General features: G+C 53.3%; 7 protein-coding genes across 7 annotated transcripts; 3 read left to right on the top strand and 4 right to left on the bottom strand.

Annotated features, from left to right (window-relative positions):
• Nucleotides 1-887: 887 nt before the first annotated feature.
• Nucleotides 888-1,785, bottom strand: LCL3 (putative endonuclease lcl3; the record flags this gene model as incomplete). The annotated part of the gene is made up of 2 exons (XM_051732956.1): nucleotides 888-1,334; nucleotides 1,414-1,785. The coding sequence occupies 2 exons, from the start codon at nucleotides 1,783-1,785 to the stop codon at nucleotides 888-890; spliced, it is 819 nt and encodes a 272-aa protein (XP_051587349.1).
• A 487-nt stretch (nucleotides 1,786-2,272) lies between these two features.
• Nucleotides 2,273-2,929, bottom strand: J4E82_006700 (uncharacterized protein; the record flags this gene model as incomplete). Its single annotated transcript, XM_051732955.1, has 2 exons — nucleotides 2,273-2,530; nucleotides 2,672-2,929. The coding sequence occupies 2 exons, from the start codon at nucleotides 2,927-2,929 to the stop codon at nucleotides 2,273-2,275; spliced, it is 516 nt and encodes a 171-aa protein (XP_051587348.1).
• Nucleotides 2,930-3,296: 367 nt separating this feature from the next.
• Nucleotides 3,297-6,690, top strand: J4E82_006699 (uncharacterized protein; the record flags this gene model as incomplete). The annotated part of the gene is made up of 2 exons (XM_051732954.1): nucleotides 3,297-5,516; nucleotides 5,566-6,690. 2 exons carry the CDS (start codon nucleotides 3,297-3,299, stop codon nucleotides 6,688-6,690), a joined length of 3,345 nt encoding a protein of 1,114 aa, XP_051587347.1.
• Nucleotides 6,691-7,974: 1,284 nt separating this feature from the next.
• On the top strand, nucleotides 7,975-10,382 carry J4E82_006698 (uncharacterized protein; the record flags this gene model as incomplete). The annotated part of the gene is made up of 3 exons (XM_051732953.1): nucleotides 7,975-8,010; nucleotides 8,084-8,224; nucleotides 8,385-10,382. 3 exons carry the CDS (start codon nucleotides 7,975-7,977, stop codon nucleotides 10,380-10,382), a joined length of 2,175 nt encoding a protein of 724 aa, XP_051587346.1.
• Nucleotides 10,383-11,070: 688 nt separating this feature from the next.
• J4E82_006697 (uncharacterized protein) lies at nucleotides 11,071-12,038 on the bottom strand (the record flags this gene model as incomplete). Its single annotated transcript, XM_051732952.1, has 2 exons — nucleotides 11,071-11,495; nucleotides 11,543-12,038. 2 exons carry the CDS (start codon nucleotides 12,036-12,038, stop codon nucleotides 11,071-11,073), a joined length of 921 nt encoding a protein of 306 aa, XP_051587345.1.
• Nucleotides 12,039-12,507: 469 nt separating this feature from the next.
• J4E82_006696 (uncharacterized protein) lies at nucleotides 12,508-13,167 on the top strand (the record flags this gene model as incomplete). Its single annotated transcript, XM_051732951.1, has 3 exons — nucleotides 12,508-12,642; nucleotides 12,705-12,911; nucleotides 12,976-13,167. 3 exons carry the CDS (start codon nucleotides 12,508-12,510, stop codon nucleotides 13,165-13,167), a joined length of 534 nt encoding a protein of 177 aa, XP_051587344.1.
• A 2,793-nt stretch (nucleotides 13,168-15,960) lies between these two features.
• On the bottom strand, nucleotides 15,961-17,134 carry J4E82_006695 (uncharacterized protein; the record flags this gene model as incomplete). The annotated part of the gene is made up of 2 exons (XM_051732950.1): nucleotides 15,961-16,088; nucleotides 16,138-17,134. The coding sequence occupies 2 exons, from the start codon at nucleotides 17,132-17,134 to the stop codon at nucleotides 15,961-15,963; spliced, it is 1,125 nt and encodes a 374-aa protein (XP_051587343.1).
• Between the last annotated feature and the right edge of the window lie 1,819 nt (nucleotides 17,135-18,953).

Genomic DNA, 18,953 nt, shown 5'->3' with positions numbered 1-18,953 from the left:
TGAGGCGTCGAACGCGCGGGAAGAAGGTCGCTCGGTGGCCGACAGGTGCAATTGAAGGGCTATAGCTCGACCCAGTTGAGCAGAGCACGAATGACTCCCTCAGGGTTTATGTATAATCTGTGGGGAAGCTGTGATGCGGCAGCCAAAAAATTCCAATGATGCGCGACGGGCCAATTAAGCTATCTCCGATAACGCACAGATAAGACCGTCGGCGATCCTTGAAGACGCGATGGATGAAGGGTAGTATCCAGTCATTTGCATTTACTCTCTCTCTTATACAATGCATTTCTCAAGATTTGACTCACGCAAGACGTGCGATCTAGTCATGGGTAGGTCCGATGCAGTTGCAACATTCACAGTTGTTTCCAGCTCGTCGTGGAGAACATCGATGCGGAGGACCGATTACGGCGCCGAAACTCAGATCCCCAGCATCTGACACAAATGAGAAGAAATTTTGACATGGTCGCGCAGAGCTTTCTCAATGGGTACAGTCACACGGGAGCTAACTATTGCATCTGTGCGCTGCGGGTACCAGGGCATTACTACTTTCAGTACCATGTGCACCTTTTTAGTAGTCATAAATCCCTTTGAGGACTCGCAACATGAATCGCGACTCTCACATATACACATTCGGTCGAAGAGCCAGTCGACGACCTGTATATCGGAGGATGCTTGCTTTGCAGTCACTATATTCAAGTACCCCGAAGATGCCAATAATCATAAATGCCAATACGCTAATTCGCTTTGTGGGGTCTTCGGACCGTTGGTGACTCTTCATAGCTTGGACCGGCACGATGAACAAGGCTGGCGCTTTCCTGCCTCGATCGCAGCACTTGTCTGCTTCTGCACATGAGCAGCGGTCTGGCAGCTCCTCTCGCCGAACTTCTTCATCCAGCCTTCTTTGCCTTGTCCGCTGCGTTATGTCGATTTTTGTATTCGCGTGGGCTCTCCAGTGTCTTACTGCTTGTGCCTACCAACCTTTGTGCAAAGCTCGGCTTCGCCCACATCCCAACTTTGCTCTCACGAGCCTTCTTTTCCGCAGCGCGATATTTTTCTTCAGCAGTACCAAATTCGGCACCTGTTTTGGCCTCGTATACTGTAGCCAAGCCAGCCTTCAACATCTCCAGCCCCACATCTTTCTTGAAGAACCATCTGCGTACAAAGACTTGGGCTACTATACGATCGTACTGGTCGCGTCTGTATATGTATGCGCGTACTCGGCGGGTGTGGATCAAATTGATGAGCCATCCATGGGCCTCCTTCGCGAACGGTTGAGCTTCTCGGCCCCAGTGTGCAAGTTCTGGTGCGTCGACTCCAGCAATCCGGATGTGAAGCTGGGCATAAAGTCAGCCATTCATTGGGTGCAATATTTCCACCACAACGCCTAGTGTCTTCTTATTCTAGAGTACTTACTGTTTGCCTGACCAAGTCCTCTCTTTTCGTTGGTACTTTCTTCCAGGGCAGGATACCCCACCCAGCTATTCTCCCACCTGGCGTGTGGAACAGCCTGAAATTGTCTGCATCTCCTACACTTGTGACCTGGCCAAATATACCCTTCCGACGGTAGTAGCGTGGTTTGATATGGTTGACGGTTGGTATGCGACGCAAATAAGTCTTGTAGAGCCGGACACCAGCAACTGTTGAGACTGTAAGAGCGACAGCCGGAATCAAAGTCCGTGGCTCATACAGCGTGCTTGACCAATTGTCCAACTTCGCTGGAGGGGCCCATTGAGGCAGTCCGCTTTTCTGTTGGTCATCGTCGTTGCGTGACCAAGGCCATCGCATTGTCTATTGTGCGAGGTCGTGAGTTGAAAAAGTGAAGTCAGAAGACGGTGTGCTCCAATGTTGGCAATCGGCGCGACACAATCGCCTCGGCATACGAAGTGTTCCAAGTTAGCGTCGACAAAACGTACCACGTGATTATCATAGGTTATCTAGGGTTTCATAATCATGTCTCACGACTCTGAACGACTTGGGGGCAAATGTACACTCGATATTTTTGTAATGACTTATACGGTTTTTCAGTAAGCTTGGAAAATGACAGGTATTCAAGGTCCAAAATGCTCAGCTAGCTTTTAAACAAGAGCTGCAAAACTGTGGTGTACCACAGTAGCCGCATACTCTCCTCTAAGCACATATGCTTGCTCTAATATCGTATGTTCTAAATCACTAGAGAGGCAGCCAGGAGTTGTGCTAGCAAGGCCCAACTGCCCTGACTTGTTGTGGAGCGCCTATTGTCGGCCTCGAAGTATGCCATCCGCGTTAGAGACCATCATGATCCATATGACACCCTTCTGGGTGTGCATTGGTCGACACATAGATCTACAAACAAGCAGATGGCGTCTTCGATGGTATCTTTGTAGCCTATAGCGCGCTGAAGAGCGTTGAAATGTGATATTGAAAAGTCGAAGGATAGCGACTCGCATAGACGGTGTAGATGTTGAGTTTCGGTTGATACGTGCGATGCAGTCGCATTTCCGACTTCAGATTGGGAGAGGCTTGCGCAGGAGTTTATGCAGATAGATGGCTTCTGAGATTCTGTGTGTCTTTATCAGTCCTGATCTAACCAAGGTGATACATGCATATCGAAGATGAACCTACCGTATACCACTATCCGTCCTCATGTGTCTTTCTGTCAGCTGCACGGTTCGCTGCGGCAGATGAACCTTACCTCACAACGCGCAATAGGATGAACGAAGATATGTGCTACACAATCGAGAGCCCAAAGCCATGCTACGAGACTGCCGACGCAGCAAGAGGAGAGAATGCGTATGCCTCGCACGACGCACAGACCCACATGGAAGGCCTTTGAGATGGAGACGTGGGTGGTCTCGAGCTGGTCATCGCAATGGGTTGTAGTACTGCTCGCTTCCGTAAGAGCGGGGTCGGCTTGCAGATGTCGGCGCTTCCTAGATGCCAAGCTACACATTAACAATAAGATCTTTGTACGTGTCCGCCATCGCCATGATGGATGGAAGATGGATGCTCAGACGTGGTCGGGAGAGGGATGAAGTCAGGAACGACGGGGTTGGCTTAGACGGAGTTTGCCTAGGCGGGTATGGTGCGTTTCTTTTCGTGCTTCGACCTCCACAAGTCTGGGCATCAGTCTATCGTCTACCTGCACCCTGCCACCCCCATCGCTACAACTTCAACCGAACCTCTCATGCTTTCGCAACAAACTTCACTCGTTATACATACTGACAATCTTAGTGGAATTGTGGCCGACTACTGACTGCGGCCTGTAGCCGCTTCCTTGTCAGGTGCCTCCCATCTTCCCTCACCACATCTTCATCAACATGTTCAACATCGAATCCACAGCCGATCCTACCGCACTCGATGACGGAACCTATCTCTTCGACCAAACTCACGATGATCTCCTATCGATGCCAATGTCCAATGATAGTATACATCTGAAAGGCGGCATCACACCTATACCTGGGTTTAGTAACTTGGGCTACGGCCGGGAATCGAGTGCATCGTCCGTACACTACGGCGATTCTCACGATACATCGGAACTGGGTACAAGTCACGAGGGAGAAGGGTCTACCCCAAGCGCTTTCGTTAATGGATATGGGACCAACTATACTCCTTCGCCACTGCAAAAACCATTCACACCAAACTCAGCCATCAACGGCATGACTAATACCCAGAACAAACAAATGTCGCATCTGAACGACGACAATTCGCATGCGATTCCTGACGGAAACGACGCGAAACCCCATCTATCATTAAGGAATCATCGAGGGGATGCTGCATTCATGGCAAGAACACCACAAAGCCTGAGTTGCGCATCACAATCATCTTCAACTCCTGAGCTCCCACAGCCGCACGAGCAACAGAAGAAGCATCGGAGAACAAATTCGCTCCCGGCAAAAGGGAAAGTCAACGAGATGAAGGCAAATTCAAGCATACCTGCAGAGCTCTCGTGGCCGGAGTTTGGCCGACAGTGCATTCTAGCAGCGGAGAACAGCCGGCTGAATCCGTTCACCTTACATCCTGCTGAGTACAAGTTGTTACGAGAACATGTAACTCACGCCCAGGTCACCATCTATTTGAACATCAGGAATGCGATACTTCGGCTATGGCATCGTAATCCTCTGGTGTATGTCTCTCTCGAAGAAGCTGCAGGATGCGCCCGCGACAGGCGCCATTTCGGTCTAGCAAGGGTAGCATATCTATGGCTTATGCGGAACGGCTATATCAATTTCGGATGTGCTGAAGTACCTGACACTACCGGTACACTCCCAAAATCGAAGGTTAAAGTCGCACGCAGACGTTCAATCATTGTGGTCGGTGCGGGTATGTCAGGATTAGGATGCGCTCGCCATCTGGAAGGATTGTTCGCCCAGCTAGGTGATCAATTAACAGAAGCGGGCGAACTTCCACCGAAGATCACAATACTAGAAGCTCGTCCGCGTGTTGGTGGCCGGGTTTACTCGCATCCTTTTCTCAATCAGCTCAGCTCAACGCTCCCTCCTGGACATCGTTGTACAGCTGAGATGGGCGCCCAGATCGTCACCGGATTCGAGCACGGCAACCCGTTGAACGCGATCATCCGAGGTCAGCTCGGTATACCCTACCATGGCCTCCGCGATAACACTATACTATACGACTACGATGGGACGGTGGTGGAGAGAAGCCAGGACATCCTGGTGGAGAAGCTGTACAATGATGTTTTGGAAAGAGCGGCAGTATATCGGAACAAGCCAGCGGCTCATAGGACAGTGGAGGGTGATCGTAACTTGATGGCCTTTGGTCGTGAGCCAGCCGATGTCGATGGGCCTACTGTTGCTGAGCTAGAACATTCTGATGCTCCTTTGGCCGCAAATGCTACGAGCACAGCGTCAACGAAGCAAGAAAAACCAACAACGGGGGTAGAGAAGCTAGCGGGCAGGGCATACCAGCTCAGCGCAGGCTTCAACCCGGATGTTACGGCAGCTGAAACGGTCCAAAGTATGGGTTGGGAGCTCAAAGCGGGTGCATCGAAGATGCAGTCTTTAGATCTCGATACGATTGCGAGAGCATCCGAGTATCCCACACTTGGACAGACAATGGACGAAGGTCTCCTTCAGTATCAATCACTGGTTGATCTCAAGCCCAGAGACATGCGTTTGTTGAGTTGGCATCACGCCAATCTCGAATATGCGAATGCTGTTAGCGTCAACCAGCTTAGTCTAAGCGGCTGGGATCAGGATATTGGCAATGAATTCGAGGGCGAACATAGTGAAGTAATAGGAGGCTACCAACAAGTCCCGCGCGGTCTATGGCAATGTCCCAATCGATTGGATGTCCGCTTTAGCACCCCCATCAAAGCCGTTCATTACAATACCGACGGACAGCATAAAGGCAAAGCTGTTAGAATTGAGTGCGCAAACGGCGAGTTTTACGAGGCCGACCAGGTCGTTCTGACCACCCCTCTGGGAGTGCTGAAGTCTGGATCGATCAAGTTCGAACCTCCTCTCCCTGACTGGAAGCAGGACGTTATAGAACGAATGGGTTTTGGTCTCCTCAACAAGGTCAGTTCAACTGTTCAGTCATTGCTGCCCCTTCTGACAACATACGTAGATTGTTCTGGTGTACGAAAAAGCCTTCTGGGAGCCAGACCGAGACATGTTCGGCCTGCTCAACAAAGCAGAAGACGAAGCCAGCATGCAACCCGAAGACTACTCCGCCAAACGTGGACGGTTCTATCTCTTCTGGAACTGTATAAAGACGAGCGGAAAGCCAGTGCTGATAGCGCTAATGGCAGGCGACGCTGCTCACTACGCCGAAGCGACATCGAACGATCAGCTCGTCAAAGAGGTTACGGACCGGCTCGATGCGATGTTCGCACCGAACCACGTTCCCCTGCCGTCAGAAGCGATTGTAACGCGGTGGAAGAGAGACCCATTTGCTCGAGGCAGTTACTCATATGTTGGGCCAAAGACACAGGCAGGTGACTACGATGTGATGGCGCGGCCACATGGCCCACTGCACTTCGCTGGTGAAGCGACTTGTGGCACACATCCCGCAACGGTGCACGGCGCGTACCTATCAGGCCTCCGGGTCGCTGCAGAGGTTGCTGAGACAATTTTGGGGCCCATCAAGATATCAAGTCCACTCGTTGAGAAGAAGGTGATCAAAGTAGAACAATCTCCAGCGACACCCAGCATAGAAACGAAGCGCCGATTCGAGCCCGCCGTTACAACATCAACACCAAGAGAGGACAAATCTGGGCGGGTACAACGCGACGAAGACTACGAAGCTGCTATCATAGGGGCTATTCTAGACCAAATTGGTGAACGTCCGATCAAGCCAGGACGTACAGGTGTCAACCCGTTCCTACTGTTCACCAAAGACTTCTGGTACATCTGCAAGCAGGAGTGCGATGACGCTCACAAAGCGAGGACAGGCAACCCCGAGGCCAAAGCACCGAAACAGGAGATTCGTAATGCAGTTGGCTTGAGGTGGCGCACAGCAGAGCAAGAAGTCAAACAGCCGTACCTGGACCAAGCCAGTACTGCACGAGACGACGCGACGGCGAGCACAGCAGACTTCAAAGAACGCGTAGATACGTGGGACAAGGAAGCTGCACGCATACGGCGCGAATACATTCAGGCCAACCCTCCAGAGGGTGGCAACGAAGAGCTCATTCTCAACAGTCGCACGGCCATTGAGCTGGGGGCTGGCAAGCGACTGCGGAGATTATGAGGCTGCTGTTGTGGCGACGTTCTTTTGTTGCATTCATTCATGTGTTATATCTGTATGCTGGGCGCCATATCCCCGGTGTTTGTGTAGTTTTTTTCTTTCTATGGTTTGCATGGAAGCTGCGATGGAGTTCGGGTAAAAGGGTGAATGAGAAGTCGCGTGGCTATTTGCAGCGGCAGGCGCACACGAACACATACCCGCCCTCCGAGGCTTTTCTGTAGAGCGATGGCGTCTCGCGGATGTCTGCTTTCTGTAGTATGTCTCGGACAGTAATACAAGTCTAGTGGATAATGTCACGCGTGACTTGGGCCTTGCCCAGCGCTACTTGGGACACACTCTCGTCCGGACCCACCACGCTGACGCGCTGTCCGAGATGCAAGCCGCATGCGGGGGATGTGTGCCGTGCGTGCAGCGTAATACGGGAAGGTGGCCGCTGGTCGAGAGGGGCTTGAGATTTGGAAGCCAGCAAATGTGAGATGGAGCTGGCGGGCAACAGAAGAGATTTGCTGGCGGGCAGCAGCTGTCGTGGTGCTCTGGACTCGCACAGTGCATGTCACAACCACAATACGGGAAGACGCTAGAAGACGTTCGTCCGTTCTCCAATGGCGATCTCTACGAGGGCCGCCAACAAGCGCCACGGTTGCTTGCCAGTCTTGTTCTAGAAGCGCGGCGCATGACTGGTGGGAGTTTAGCCTCGCCGCAGCAGCATGCATGGCGGTTGAGCGTGTTGTTGCTCGCCAGGCACCGGGCTGGCTGGGCACAGAGTCGGGAAGCGTGTGCTGCTCAGCATGGCCGCCGGATCATGGAATGGCGAGTGTTGTTCTATGCATGTTCTTCGGTATAGAGCCCCACCAGGCGGGCAACACAATTCGCCAGCAATGGATGGAACCTGTGGCTTCGGCGCGTTAGTCCCGAGCGGTTCCTCGTTGGCGGGGTCGCGTGTGCCAGGTCGTGGGGATCTCTCGGCCTCTCTCATGGGGCCTCTAGTCGCGTTAGCTATCCCAAACAGCAAAGCCTCGCCTCGCCTTGGTCCGCTCCGGCTCTGCTTCCCCAACGTGCCAGCCTTCCAAGCCGCTGTTGCGTGAATTGCTGCATCCTTCACTCCTCCAAGCTCGCAAAGGCCTCCATGTTGCCCTTCGCTCCTGACATCTCTCTGGGCCCGCACCCAGCACCTGCTTCCCCGACACGTTCCCACGACCGTGCCCCCGTCGCCTGAAGTGCCGTCGCATTAGTCCTCCTCCATCGTCTGCACCCCACCCTTCCCTGCTTGCGCACTACACCCCAGCCATGAGTTCCTTTTTCAGTCGCATCAAGTCTGGTGCTGTAAGTCCCCAAGAGCGACCCAGAGTCGCGCGCGTCCGTCGCCAATGGCTGCCACTGACACGTCTGTCCACAGCCACCCTTGAGCCCAGCGACCGGCAGCATACCCGTCAAGAAGGACCCCAACGCGCCCGAGGTCACGCCGCTCGAGAAGCTGCTCCTCAACGCCGGCCCTCTGCGCGGCGACGGCAGCGACAAGTTCTTCGGCTTCGAGAATGTAAGTCCGCCTGCCTGATGCCGCACTCGTCAAAGTCCGCCTGCTGACCACGCCCTGCTCTAGTTTGGAAGCACGTGGTATGCATCCGCCTCGCCCACTCCCGCTTCAACCCATGCTGACTGACTGTCTGCCCACCAGCTACTGCAACTCCATAGTACAGTGTCTCTACTACTCGGTACCCTTCCGAGAACAGGTCATCAACTTCCCCGCCCGCTCGCCCCCAGAAGCCCTCGAGAGGCCCTCATCAGGCCTGCCCAGACTCAATACAAACCTCCAAAATGGCCAGACTTCAGCCCTCTCCCCCACGGGCCGCACATCGCTCTCCAGCCCAAATGCGAGAAGTCCCGCAAAGCCTGCAACCACTCCAGGCGCCACCAACCAGCCTCCAGGCACCAAGCCCGAGGACAACAAGGACTCGCCCGAGTACAAGAAGAAGCAGGCCTTGGCCGCTGGCCCTGTGCTACAGATGGACTACGAGAACGCAAACGCATATGGCATGAACGAATCGCTGTTTTCATCACTAAAAGACATATTCGAAGCTGTAATAGCACACAGGTCGCGCATAGGCGTAGTCAGCCCACACAAGCTTCTGGAGATACTGCGGCGAGACAATGAGATGTTCCGGACGCCCATGCACCAGGACGCACACGAGTTCCTCAACTTGCTGCTCAACGAAGTTGTAGAGAACGTTGAGCATTATTCCAAGACCCGCCCAGCTCAGGTCGAGGACGTAACTGAGAACGAGGAGACAATGACCGACGGCGAAGTTGTGACCGCGCGAAACTCAGTGGCCTCTGCAAAGTCGAATTCCGGATGGGTACATGAACTGTTCGAAGGCACATTAACATCCGAGACACGATGTCTCACATGCGAAAATACCTCGCAGCGAGACGAGGCATTCCTGGACCTCTCTGTCGATCTGGAACAGCATTCTTCCGTGACGAGCTGTTTGCGCAAGTTCTCAGAAGAAGAGATGTTATGTGAGCGGAACAAATTCCATTGCGACAACTGCGGAGGCCTGCAAGAGGCGGAGAAGAGGATGAAGATTAAGCGGTTACCCAAGATTCTTGCTTTACATCTCAAGCGCTTCAAGTACACGGAGGATCTCCAGCGACTGCAGAAGCTCTTCCATCGCGTTGTGTATCCCTTTTACCTCCGGCTGTTCAACACCACCGACGATGCAGAAGACCCAGATAGGCTATACGAGCTTTATGCAGTAGTGGTCCACATAGGAGGTGGTCCCTATCATGGTCACTACGTATCCATCATCAAGACACAAGATCGAGGCTGGTTACTCTTTGACGATGAAATGGTTGAGCCGGTTGACAAGGCCTATGTCAGGAACTTCTTTGGTGGAGAGAATGTCTTGGCTTGCGCCTATGTCTTGTTCTACCAAGAGACAACAGAAGAAGCCATGATGAAGGAGCAAGAAGCCGACGCCCTAGCCGCAGCAGAGCAAGCCGCCAAAATGACACAGGAAGAAGTCACAACACCGAAAGCGAATGGTGCCAACGGTCAGGCATATCATGCTTTCAACAACGCAACGACACCTACATTGGAAGAGGCCGACAAATTCGCGAGCCTCGATCACGCAGCTACCGCTCCGCCACTTGCCCACGTTGAAACGAACACCGACCATCACCCAGTCGAACATACCACAACACAAGTACCTGTCCTCGGTGCGCGGAAAAGTAACCTTGGGCTCTTTGGTAAAGGCAAAGAAGAGAAGGAGCGCAAGGCTCAAGAAAAGGAGCTTGAGAAGCAAGCGAAGCAAAAACGCAAAGAGATGGAAATCCAACGACGCGAAAACTACCGCAAACAAGAAGACGAACTTCGTGCAGCACTCGAAGCTAGCAAAGCATCAGCGGTGGAAGAGGAGAAGAAGCGCGTTGCGAGTGGCGAGGTGCCACCTCCCACAACTGCTGGTGCGGGAGGCGACAAAGAGAAAGCGGCGAACGGCTTTGGAAGCGTCAAGGGTATGAGCGGATTGAGTCGTTTTAGGCATACCTCGATGAGTCTCAAAGGCAAACCCAAGTTCTGGGGTAAGGACAAGCAAGACGACGAGCCCAATCCGCCCGATACACCGACCACAGACACGGACAAGGACGGCAAGAACCGTTTCAGCTTAGGAAGGAAGAAGAGCACGTTCAAATTCTAGGAAAACTTGTCGCCGTAGAACAGGATGTTGTTACATTGCAAGATGCGGGTCCGAGTATCAGTCTTGGATTGTCAAACAGGGTGGCTTTTGAAGCTAGCCCTTCCGATAGAGTGAAAACTGGAGGAACAGTCTTCCTACCGAAGCGTTGGAGATGCATGTATGTTGCATGGTTATTCTTTTCTTTCCTCAAGGCTTGACGAAGGCGTTGTAATTACTACCCTCAAGGATGGGTGGTGTGTTGTGCATATCAACTTCGGATATTCGTTGTTATAGCGTACTCGTTTAGCTTAGCAGAACTGCGAGTGTGACAGAATAGTGAATTGTACAGCTTCTCAATGGATCGCGGCCATCTCTCAGCTTCGAGCTATTATATTGGGTTCCCTTTAGAGTCAGCTTAACTTCACGTTCACATTCAGTTCATCCTGCTTATGGGCCCTTGGGGCAGTTGATGAAAAGGTTTGTTCAGGATTACATTTGGATAGATGACCATGCTGATCCGTATCGAAAGAAGACAAGTCTGTACCTGCTTTTGGCAGACTAGACTGGAAAGTTGAAACGCAGACAACGTTCCGCAGTAAACTAAATGCTCTCAGTGCCCCTTTATAAACGCCCGCTACTACGATCTTCATCGCAACGCACTGTACTCTTACACCACGCATCGACGACACCTGTTCTACCAAGGTCTCTTCTATGAAAACTTCCACCGATTACCACAGTTCATGCACTCGCAAAAGGTCGTCATCGGTTCGTCAGCAGACCTGGTCTGCGCTTGACTGTAGCTGACCATCTTTTGCTTGCATTTTCCGCACTGGAACTCCTTGGAAATGGCCTTTTCGACCTGTGCAACCATGGCCTGATTCATGTTGATCTGTTCCAGCTTCTCGTCTTCTGCTCGTCGCGCGTCCGACTTCATCTCGTCATGTGTCATGACGACGAACTTGTCTGCGGGCACCTCGCCAGTGAGTACACGCTTGCGAAGCTGGGGATTCGATTTGCTCTTGAGATTCTGGAAGAGCGAGCGCATCTTGCCCTTGTAAGTGTCGTTTACACTACCAGCCTTGGCGTAAGCAGCGGCTTCGATTTGCTTTGCGACGCTGAGAATCTCGTCGGGCACTGGGCATGTCAGTCGTGTACAAGGCAGTTGGCAAGTTGCTACTTACTCGCTTCACTCATGAAGGCCAGACCGTCGTACATCAGCCTAACGCAGTTGTCGCGCGCCTCATTTCCGGTCACCTGGTACTTGACCTTGTCTGTCTTGTGATTGCGCTTGTCGGCGGGTACATCATGCTTCTTCTTGGCCAGATTTGGTGCCGGAGACGCGGTTCCTGAGGGTGGAGGAGCGGGGGAAGAGGCTGCACCTCCATTCGCGGCTGCCTTTGCCGGGCCGTCCTTCTTGGGGGGCTGCTTCTTTTTGACCTCATCCCTCCACTTTGCTACCAATTCTGTCGCGAGCTTTTGTACTGCGGGGTCCTTGTGAGTTCGCAGACGGTTGATAGTGACACCGATTCGTGTTGAGCGCAAGAGGTCCTCGGTCGCGTGCACACCCGTCTTCAGGTCATTAAGCAGCTTCAGCACAGAAGCGCTGGGCTCGCCCTCAGAAACAGCCTTTCCGATGGCCTTGCCACGGAGCTCGATTTCTTTGGCGTCCATTGCCATGGTCCAGGCAGTGCTTGTCAAGGTGTAGGGTATCCTGGGCGCGGAGTCGCTGGTGCCTAGGGCAGTCTGTCGCTGTCACGAAGGCAAGTTCTTCCTGGATTGATGTTGCGACTGAGAAGGTCGGTAGGTCGGCGCGGGGTGCTTAGGCGCGTCAGAAGCAGGTATACGCGACGTTGGGGCACGGCAGTGGTTCGGCGACGGTAGGGGAGACGTCGAGGCAGGCAGGCGGCAGGAGGCAAGGAAGCGTGGTGCGATGGCTTGTTTGATTGCCATCTAGAAGTTGCCTTTGCTCGGAGAGGCCCGAGCTCACAGCCGCTAGCCTCCGCCTTCACCAAGGGAAACTGCAACCGTTAACTTGGGAACTGCCAGACTAAAGACCGGCGACGACTGCTGCTGCTACTGCTACTACCGCGCCAACTCGTGCCTCTGGTACTACCGACACGCACACACACACACCCGACGAATCGCCATGGCCGAAAACGCGGCCCCAGGAAGCGCAAACAACGCGGGCGCAGACAGCTCGCGCGGCATGCCCTACTACGAGAGGCTACGACGCGACCTGCGCGAATCGCTGAACAAGAAGCGCCTGATCGATAACAACCTGGTCAGTACTGCACGCGACGCGTCGTGAGTCTCTGTGAGCCTCTGTGTTGACTCTCATGGCAGCTACAACTCGAAGATAACATCTTGCGAGTCGAGACACAGTATCTCGAAGAGACGAGCGCCGGGAACATCATCAAGGGCTTCGATAACTATATCAAGGGCGCAGCAACTACCACGACAGCAGGGGGAGCAGGTACTGCCACCAGGCGCAAGGCTCCCATCAGTGATGCGGACCGCATCTTCAGCCGGAGCTCTACAAGCTTCTTGAGGGTATGTCGAGGAATACCAGGCCGGCTTGCCGATCGCTAGAGATAAGATGCTGACTGCTCTACAGGAATCGTCGACGCCGGGCTCTGCGACGCCATCGCACGCTCCCACGCCAACTTCTTCCTTCCCTACGCGCGAGTCGAGTCAACCTACAAACGGCGCGAGACCAGGAGGTAGTAAGAAGAAGAAGGCAGCCGACGATGATGACGAGGACAGCAACAAGACGAAGCGACAGAAGATCTCCTACGGCCGCGAGTGAGAATCCGTCCCGAGACTCCGACACCGCTTGCTTCAAAAGCGGCGGGATACAAAGATCCTGAAATTACAGAGCATTACCAAGGTATCTTGAGGCGAGTAATTCGCTCAAGGTACGATTGCGCGTCCTTATGGGTCCCGAGACACAAAATCTAACAGACCTACCAACAAAATAGGAAGGCACAAAGGAGTCGGTTAGACACCCGAAGCTGCGCGTGTTCAACTTGTGGGTACCTTACAACAGGCACGGGAGAGGTGAAACCGCTGTAGATCGGACTTGCGAACGCGGGGTTGGTTCAATCTCGATATGAGACCCACTTAATAGAGGATAACGTACTACACCACCACCGAAGGGCGACAACGCATCTGTGCTGACTAGCCGGCGTTCGTGGTGGAGATTGCTCGATGCTTGACTTGTTGCTTGCTTCAAGTGGTCGGAGGAGTGGTGGTGGAGTGCTGCTTGGCGTCCTGTTACGCGCAAGCCACGTCCGCAGTCTGCTGGCGGCTTCATCTCAGCGAAGCGGAATTCATGCTTGAGGAGGGTTAGTATAGTGGATCAACAAGTACAATGCAAGAATGCAAGTCCCGCTCGTGGCATCCAAAGATTGCGAAGGATTCGTGGCAATCTGGAAATAAACGAAGCGAACTACTTCTTCCCGCGCTTCTTTATGGTACAGTAGCCGCAATGTACAGCAAAAATGAATTCTCATGGTCACATTGCACATTTACAACCCTTGCCATGAATTGTAGCAGAGACCCTTCTTTTTGTGGGAAAAAAGTTATAACAAGGGTATTGATGCATATTACTCCAAGGCTCATCTGGTTGTATTCGAGAAGGCGCAGGGACGGCCAGGATTGAGATTGTGATGCCAACCACGGTCGGTTAACCTGAGACGATGGCGGAGAACAAAGACGCAGGCGGTGCATGCTGGCAGGCTGTGGACTTCGCATCCTAGGATATCATGGTATGCAGAACTATAACCCAACGACACAAGTCCGCTTGTGCTAAGACATCCCGCCCTCGCTTCATGGGCTTGTCGGTCCATGCGACTGCTTGAAGATGCGATCGGCGGGGCTTAGTACGGTAGAGCGAAAAGGGCTTCTCCTTTGCGAGACAACGGCCAAATTGCAACACTGGCTTGCATGATGGCTTGCAATTCCGTGTGGTGGCCACAAAGTTTCAAAGACCGAAATAGAGGAGCCGGAGCGGGTGGCAAAAAGACAGCTGTTTAGGAGGCTGGCGGAAATGCTTAATGCTGAGTGGTGCTTCGGCGGTACTGCAAGCTAAATTACAGCTTTCTCCGGGCACCAACAGACTGCGCGCGGAAGCCAACAACAAGCGCAACAGAGTCAAGCAGTTTTGCCTCATCACGTTCTCGTAACGCGATATGTTGCCTTGCGTTTCGCGTTGCTGTAAGTCGTCGCGTCCTTATGACGATCTTTTCTCGAAAAAATGGTACGAGTATACAGCCGTCAGGCACGCTACGATCTCATCTCAGGCTCTTTTCGGTCCTTCTCCAGTGTGTGACCCACTCGAACAAGCGACGTCCGTGATTGGTAGCCCTTCGAGTAGCAGAGAAATAACAAGTCCCGCAGCCGACACGACGCAGAAAGAAAGCCCGACGTCAGCACACACGGGCACTTGTGCGTTTTCGAGTGAAACATAATGACATCGTTGCGCCCCGCTCAGCCTCGTACGCACAACTCGGATTTTGCAACAGGGGCAACCTGGAGGCCGGAGCCAGTGGGTGTGAAGCAAATGATAGCAGAGAACCAAAGCTTGAGGTGGCCCAAAGGTGGAGCGGGAGACATCCCACTCGCTGAGGTAAGACAAATTTCAGGGTCCGGCGGCGGCTAGCAAGGGCATGACGCTCCATGACGGGTGCCAAGTCTCAGCCCTTGTCGTAAGCCGACCGCTCACGGGACGCCAGATGATGGCATTGCGGAGACAAGGTCGTGACTATGTCGCGTTGGTTCAACCCAGGACCGAGGCATCTCCAATGACGAACGGAGACAGCCCCTTGGGGCCGAATCAGGGAGGTGCTGCCGTCACTATGTCAGCTGGAGGGAGGAAATTGAGATAGAGAAACAGAAACTGGTGTGCATGGGATAAAACAAGGGTCTTTGATTCTGCCGCGCTCCTATCCACAATGTGGAAGGGTGCGTCATTTTCTCCCGCTGCCTGTACTCGACGACTCAATGTCGTATCCAAAGCCATCCTATTCTGGCTTGTGCCCCATCTCCGGGTGGCACCTATGCGCGCGCGCTTCAAACTACTACTGTACAAAACGTCATTGTGCTCACCACCTGTACCTCGACTCTATGTCGGGAAGGTGGTGGCTAAAAGAGAGTCTAAAATATTAAAGGGTATAAGCGAATGGTGATGACAACATGCTCCGTATCGACTACGGGTCGAAGCCCTGTCGAGCGATGTTGAAAGATTAAATAAGCAATTGTGGGCGGGTGAAAACCAGGCCCGGGTGAGACAAACGCGTAATGTTACATGGTGGGAAATCGCTCGGAAACGGAATACTCGTAATTCGGAACACCAGAACGCCGTGGTGGTCCCTCAATTCGATGAGCGGGCCAGGTGGTATCTCAGTAAAAACCGTGGTGTGCAGCGATGGGTAGAAGAGGAACAGCCGTCTCAGCTTGTTGTCGTTGGGTCTATAGTCGTGACTAAGAAACGCGCGACAGTGGTATCTCAAAATATGCGATGTACTGGAGACATGCGACAGGCCGGTTGGGACGTGGTCCGGACAAGCAAAGCACTAGACACAACTGGGGTGTTGATCTTCTAGTGATCGACACTTTCCGGTGAGGGATGATCGATACTGCCGTCGTTCTTGTGAACCTTTCGGTGCCTCCTGAGGTTCGAGACGACAGAGAAGTGCCGGCCGCAGCCATCAACTTCACACGCGAAGGCTGTTACAATGTTAGTGCTGGAAAATGTGGTGTGCGTGGAATGACTTACGCTTCTCGCCGGTATGGCTGTACATGTGTGTTTGTAGCGAACTTGGTCGTGTGAAACGCTTGTCGCAGATCTTGCACTTGTGCTTCTTTTGCGAGCTGGAAGACACCTTTGAGCTGAACTGGCTCATCATTGAAGCGGGCGCTGGAGGCATGTTTGCTCCTAGAAGCGCGTTGGGGCGGGGCAGAGTGCGCGAGTTGCTCAGGTCAACAGACTCGGAGGCAGAGCTGTAATCTGTCACAGAGCCATCACCACCGTAGTATCCGTTAGGGCCATAGCTGCCTGACGAGATTGACGAGTGTGTCGAGTGTGCTGAGGGGAAACCGTATGAATCGGTCGAGCTGCGGCTAGTTCCTTGAGAGCCATAGATATTCCTTGGGGTAATGTCTGACTGGCTCAGGGAGACCATACCACGGCTCGCGTCAAGCGCGTCGCTAAAGCTGTTGCGCGGTTGCTGTGTGTTCATTCTGCTAAAGTCAACAAGTGAACTTTGGCGTTGTCGTTGGGCCGCGCTTTCTACGGACTCGTAGAAGGCTATTGAGGGGACTGACGGGTGTGAAGAGCGGCGGGAAGCATCCTGTTGGTATGCGTACGGGCTCCGTTCTGTGTTGCCATATTCCACCTGAGAGTAGGGCGCTGAAGTTGGAGCATATGTTTGGTTTGGAGGTGACCCAGAAGTAGTATAACCGGTTGGGTACCGCGACATGAGATCTTCAGAGGCATCAAGTAAGTTTTGTGTTCCGAAAGTGCCATCCGGGAGAGTAATACCTTGTCCCATGGGAGGAGCTGTGACCGGCAGACCGTGGTACGGGATGGCAATGCTGGTAGGCCGCTGCGCGTCGACATTGGGTGCAACGGTGGTCTGGTACAGTTGCTGCTGCGAGGCACCAGTAGACACCCACGGGTTGGTGAAGTGTGGTTGTTGTTGAGGGTAGCGCATGTGTTCGTAACCCATGCTGCTTAGCTGGGGTTGCTGACGGTTATCGACTGCCATTGCCATTGCGTGTTCGGGACGAAAGGTAGTAAGGTGTACAGGTCCGGAGGGGAAGGTGGTACAAGAAGACGAATATGAGTGTGACAATAGACACTCAACTCGTGGATCCAGGTGTGAAACGTGATAGTTCGAGGGTTGAAAACGTGGAGATAGTCGATCACAGGTACTCAGCGGTGGGATCTGCGACCTTTTGAATTCACTCTGACACTGGGGACTCCCGTGCTGTGGTAGTCCAAGTCAAGTAAAGATAATCCCTTTGGTATGTCGATCAGTTGACCTGTACTAAGCAGGAGCCGTGGCGATGAACCAGCGAGATTAGGTGTAGGGCGAAAGCGGACACCAGTGACTGGGAGGCAGACGCTCGAGCGTTTCAAGTGAAGCACTGTGCTTGCAAGGAGCAGAATGCCCAGCGGGTGCAGGGGCGGACCGTGTGGGCTGGGTTGCGTGTTGCGTGTCGCCTTGGAAGGTTCGGTAACGTTATTCGCTACAAAAGCAAACCAGCGACAAAGAAGTAAGGATGTGAGGGTAACGATGATGAAAGCAGTATTGATAGTCTCTGGTACGAGTTATGGCAAGAGACAATCTAGGATTGAGTAAAGCTTAGAGGTTGGTGACTGTTGATCAGTGGGCATTTAGTCGGGGAACACTGATTGATAAATTCCGCTGCTTGGAGGGTTTACGTCTTTTGGGTTCACAGCACCTCCATCATAGGCTGGCAGCCAAGCATAGCGAGCAGGCAAGTTGGCTGAAGACCCCGGACGCACCTACGTCGGTGAAGACAAGGATCAAGTGCGCTAAAGCATCTCTCTGCACGCTGCTTTTAAGCGTGTGGGGAGCGTTATTCAATGGCCTGCCCACGGCCGATGTAGTATCCGCGCCATTGAGCACTGTGGGCTCAACAGCCTTCAGCTCCCGTTCATTGAAGCCAGCGTCTACCGCTTCTCCATTGCGCTATCATCGGCACCTTTCTCACCCGTGAGAAGCCAGTAGTGCGCCAGACAAGCCCTCGCCGCTAGGCAAGCCTCTCCTCTTTGCAAGCCCACTGCGAATCAGCGGGCGGTAGGCGCGGGAGGGCTTTTTGGCTTTTGTTTTGGCGTGCATCCACCAGGCCAGGGTCGACGAGGGACATAGAAGAGGACTAGTCTATTCACTCACAATTGCATGCTGCCGTTTTGGTCAATGAACGCTAGCCTGATAAGCAGCCAGAGTGAAATGCTCCGCAGTAATGCTGACGAGTGCGGCAGGCCATTGAGTTGCCCTGTGTCCTCATCCTAGCGATACTTGATCACCCCCTAAGCTTTGCTTCTGACACTGTCGACACTCTACGCTGCAGAACAACGGTCGCCTAAGGAGCACGCTCCACCCCGACCATCAAAGGGACCGAAAAGGCGGCTTCGCAAGCTTGCGGTTTGGAGGTGCATCGCGCCGGACACTGGCCGGAGAGTCTGCTTTCGCGTCGCGGAGTCGGACCGTACTACCATCTCCACGTTGTTGCGTAAACTCGAACTCTGTGAGCATCTCTCCCTCTGTCCTAGCGTTGGTTCCGCCCCTCTCCTGACTCTGTGTCGTGCACGGCGCACTCATGAAAAAAAAAGCGCCCGAAGTGAAATTACACAGTAGTCCCCTGAAGCAACGCCTGTGCGCATACCTAAGCAATGGGCAAGCGTTTGATCGCCGTCCATGTTGCTTTGGCTGCAACGACTGTAGCTTAGCCAGAAGGCGGGTCACGAGTTGCAGCATACACCTCTATCGCGGGAACTGCCTTGTCCAATAGGGGCGTCACTGTCATGTCGGTGTACCTGCTCCGCGCAGGATTCCACACTCG

This window comes from Alternaria postmessia (genome assembly GCF_024291825.1).
Source record: "Alternaria postmessia strain BMP 2775 chromosome Unknown scaffold_40, whole genome shotgun sequence".
In the NCBI taxonomy this organism is placed as follows: domain Eukaryota; kingdom Fungi; phylum Ascomycota; class Dothideomycetes; order Pleosporales; family Pleosporaceae; genus Alternaria; species Alternaria postmessia.
This window is presented reverse-complemented; position numbering and strand designations above follow the sequence as displayed.